This window comes from Haematobia irritans, chromosome 1 (genome assembly GCF_050003625.1).
Source record: "Haematobia irritans isolate KBUSLIRL chromosome 1, ASM5000362v1, whole genome shotgun sequence".
Taxonomy (NCBI): Eukaryota; Metazoa; Arthropoda; class Insecta; order Diptera; family Muscidae; genus Haematobia; species Haematobia irritans.
Genome location: NC_134397.1, coordinates 219,434,472 through 219,438,718, shown reverse-complemented (window position 1 = coordinate 219,438,718; position 4,247 = coordinate 219,434,472). Strand labels below are relative to the sequence as shown.

At 32.9% G+C, this 4,247-nt stretch overlaps 1 protein-coding gene across 1 annotated transcript; it reads right to left on the bottom strand.

Moving 5' to 3' along the window:
* Window positions 1–2,681: 2,681 nt before the first annotated feature.
* LOC142222606 (small ribosomal subunit protein uS4-like) lies at window positions 2,682–3,400 on the bottom strand. The gene has a single exon (XM_075292823.1). The coding sequence runs from the start codon at window positions 3,351–3,353 to the stop codon at window positions 2,769–2,771; it is 585 nt and encodes a 194-aa protein (XP_075148938.1). The 5' UTR covers window positions 3,354–3,400; the 3' UTR covers window positions 2,682–2,768.
* Window positions 3,401–4,247: the final 847 nt, after the last annotated feature.

Sequence of the window (4,247 nt, the reverse complement as noted above, 5' to 3'; positions counted from 1 at the left end):
CGCTTCTGTGACATATATCCCAAACACATTTTGCTTCAAGCATATATATTTTCAGGATTGGTCCCAACAAAATATTATTTGTATTGCTAAAACATATTATATTTCACATTAGGGCATACACTGGTAGTAAAAAATTTTAATGAAATTTTCTTTGTGTGGATATATTTTTAAGGCGCTCTAGATCTCTCTTTGTAAACACATATAGGCTATTATAGGCTATTTCCAAATTAATATATGTTTGCATCTAAGCATATTATATTTACAAACATTTTATGTTCCAAACATAATATGTTCTAACATATTAACATATATGTCCCAAACATGTTATGCTAGATTATTAACATTATATGCTTGCACTTAAAATATTGTGTTAAAAAATTTGAGTTCCAAACATATAATTTTTACACCCAAACATATGAAAAACAGTCTTTTTTGTCCGTGTATGGAGAATTTAGTCAAAATTTTATTTCTATGGAAAATTTTGTCAAAATGTTTTTTCTATGAAAAATTTTGTCAAAATTTTATTTCTATGGAATATTTTGTCAAATCTTTATTTCTATAGAATATTTTGTCAAAATTTGATTTCTATACAAAATTAACAGTTTTGTTGACATTTTATTTCTATAAAAGATTTTGTCAAAATTTTATTTCTTAAGAAAATTTTGTCAAAATTTTATTTCTATAGAAAATTTTGTCAGAATTTTATTTCTTAAGAAAATTATGTCAAAATGTTATTTCTATAGAAAATTTTGTCAAAATTTTATTTCTATAGAAAATTTGTGAAATAACTCTTAGTTGGAGAGGAATATACATCAATAGAATATACATTGATAGAATTCTACCAATTGTGTCAACCGTGATTGCATCTCTATTATCGACCCAGTTGGATGTCGAGCATTTAAAGCCCGACACTAAGTGCTCTGTGTGCTTGATTTTGGAAAGCAACATAAAGACATAGCATATCAAGGATATTTCTAGAAGCTGTTGTCAATGTTGTTGCCAAGTTGTTAGGTTCTATGGTTAGCCGATGTTGTTTCTTGATTATATTCATGATTGTTCTTTCCAGTTCCAGTTATCGTCATTGTTATAGCTGTTGTTATAGTTATTGTTATTATTTGAATGTTAAGGTTAAGGTTGTCCTTAAAATTTATTTTGGGGATAGTTTGTATTTTTGTTCTAAACCACCTACCGTAGTAAAGATTATAAATTTTCGTTGTTTTTTTTGGCATTCATTTTCAACAATAGCCGAGATTTTTTGGCATTGAATTTATTAAGGTTTTGTAGTAGGTGGCATAAAAGTTTTAGCCATGTATTAGAATATCTCTAGGTCAAAGAAATTAATTTTGTGGCCAAAAGTGCAATCATTTTATTGGATAATAATTACTTTGAGTTGGATGGAACTTGAGAGCAGAGATAAAAATCTGTCACTAGTCCGAGTTAAATTGACTTCGCTGGTTTTTGTATTTGTATACGGTACAATTGGGCAATAAATTTTTTGAAGTAAAAAAAAAAAAAAACATTAGCAAAGGAAATGGTATATGTTTCTACAAATTTATTAAGGCAAAGTCTACTATCGAAAACTGTTTTTCAGCAGGTCAATTGTAATTCACTTCGGGTTAGTGAATTATCCAAATTTATTCTGATAATTTATTGATAGTTTTGCTGCAAATGGTGGATGCTGATGAGGAATGTGGTAATTCCAAAACGGCCGTCCATATAACTATTTTGCAGGCTATGTCCAAACAAATTTGACAAATATATTTAGATATAATGCATTTGGACGTCAATTGCCTGTTACGATATCAGGCTAACATGAGATATAAATATATTTAAGCTACTCTTGTAATTTGGTCAGGGCATGGTTTAAGCTGAAATCAAAAGCATAATAGTGAAAAATTAATTGCTACGAAACACTATTAATTAAAAATCTTAACAAACGTCATATAAAGGGTGTTTCAACAAGAGATGTTATCTTGTTAGTTTTTTTGTAAAAAATATTCGTTAACAATGAAAATAAGTACCAGCTAAGTGGCCGCAAAGGCCACGTGTCATGAAAATTTGCATAACCAAATCACAGAGGGGCCAAAGAATGAAGTCGGAAGGTGTTAAATCTCAAGATCACGGTACTAAATTAAGATCACTATTTTTGAGAGATAATATGGGCCGGAAACATTTCCGTAAAATCGCAATGATTTCTTTATTTGCATGGCTTGTAGCACCATCTTGTTGAAAGTAAATGACATCCCGATCAATTTAATACAACTCCGACTAAAAAAAGTCATTAATTGATAGTGCAATCCATGTTGATCGCACCTCATTTTCATAATAAGGTCAAATTACTCCGCAGGGTCCAACAACAGCACTAAACACTCATTCGTTGAGATTTTTCCATCTTATACGAATTATGTTAATTCTCATTTCGATGGCTATTCACACTATAGACACTGGCGATATGATACCAGAGTCCATAGTGTCATATTGATTTGCTTTGAATTTTGCACAAGCAGCAGATTTGATATCAAATGTGCCAAATTTGGTTGAAATCAGTCCCGATTTAGATATAGGTCCCATGTATCCCTCGATTGCCACCAAAGACCATTATTTCACCTTGATTCGCTTCAAATATTCCACGAACTGATGGAATCGTTAAGCATGCTAAATATGATTCAAATCGGTACAGATTTTTTTTTTTTTAATTTAAAAAGTTATTTTTATTAGCTTATATAAACAAATAAGCTTTGTTTAAATCCTTAAGAAAACATTACAGTTTAATCTTCCTCTTCTTCGGCACCACCGGAACCACCTTGGATCTTCTTCATGTTCTTCCTCTTAACGCGACCAGGGCGGCCACCACCGAAGGGTGACTTCAATGAGAAGTCAATGTGTTTCTGGGAATCCAAACGGACAACAAATGAGTGAATGTTGACCACTTGTTTGCGGACGCGAATGTGACGTTGACGGATCAAGACACGAGCATGATGGATGGACTTGGCCAATCCCAATTTGAAAACTTGGGTTTGGAGACGGCGTTCCAAGAAATCTTCGATTTTCAAACCCAACACGTAATCGAGCTTCATGCGAGACTCATCCAAGACGCCAATGCGAACCAAACGACGCAACAAAGCGTTACCTTGGAACAATCTTTTTTCGTCCTTCTCTTCCAATGTCAACAATTCACGGGCAGCCTTACGGATTTTAGCCAAAGCATACTTGACACGCCATACCTCACGTTTGTTACGGAGACCATATTCACCAATGATCTTCAATTCATGGTCCAAGCGTGCCTTTTCATAAGGACGACGAGGAGTGACATAGGTCTTTGAAAAGACCGAGGGTATACGTCCGTTCACCATGTTGTTTCCAACTCAAGCCGATTAATTCGGTTTGACGATTCAACAAAGAACGCTTATATATATCATACGACCGATTTATATTCCTAGTTTTTCCTATTCCTAATTTTGCGCTACTTTCGGATTCCATTGCTTTTTGTTTTGGTTTATACACGCAAAGAAAAAAAACGTTTGGAAAACGTGTACCGAAAACGTTTTTCTTTTGTTAGAGTTTTTTGAATTGCTTCGAAAAGTATACACTTTTATCACCAAAAAAATTCGTTTGTTACAAAATGTTAATTTTTTTAATAAAAAAAGATATTTTTGAACCAAAAACACAGTCCATTTCGTTTATATCAAACACTGTTCTTTTCTGACTTTAGGTCTTTAATAAGACACATTTTACAGTTCAAAATTGAATATACTACAATGTAATGTTGAACATTTTTTCGGAATCTTCCTAATATAGAATAGAATATATGTAAAAAAAAAAAAAAACTTTGGTCGAAGGAGGGATCGAACCCACGACCCTTGGCATGCAAGTCAGACGTAGCAACCACTGCTCCATGGTGCCCAACTAAATGTATTTTTCTGTGAAATAAACTTTGTTTAATCGGCTCGTGGGCGCCGCAAGCTATGCTATATAAATATAACTTATATGGGTAATTGTCTATTGATGACAATAACGGCTACATAGCTCAGTGGGTAGTGTGTTGGCTTACAAATTGCATGGTCCGCGGTTCGATTCTCCGTCCAGGCGAAAGGTAAAAAAAAAATTTTAAATTTATAAAATCGTATAATTTCTTCTACATTGTTTGTATTACAGAAAAAGGTGCTAAAGAACTAAAAAACTTCGTGGAAGTGAGGAAGATGTGAGGGAAAATGCAATTAGCCAGAAAAAGATTTTTTTCAGTTAGT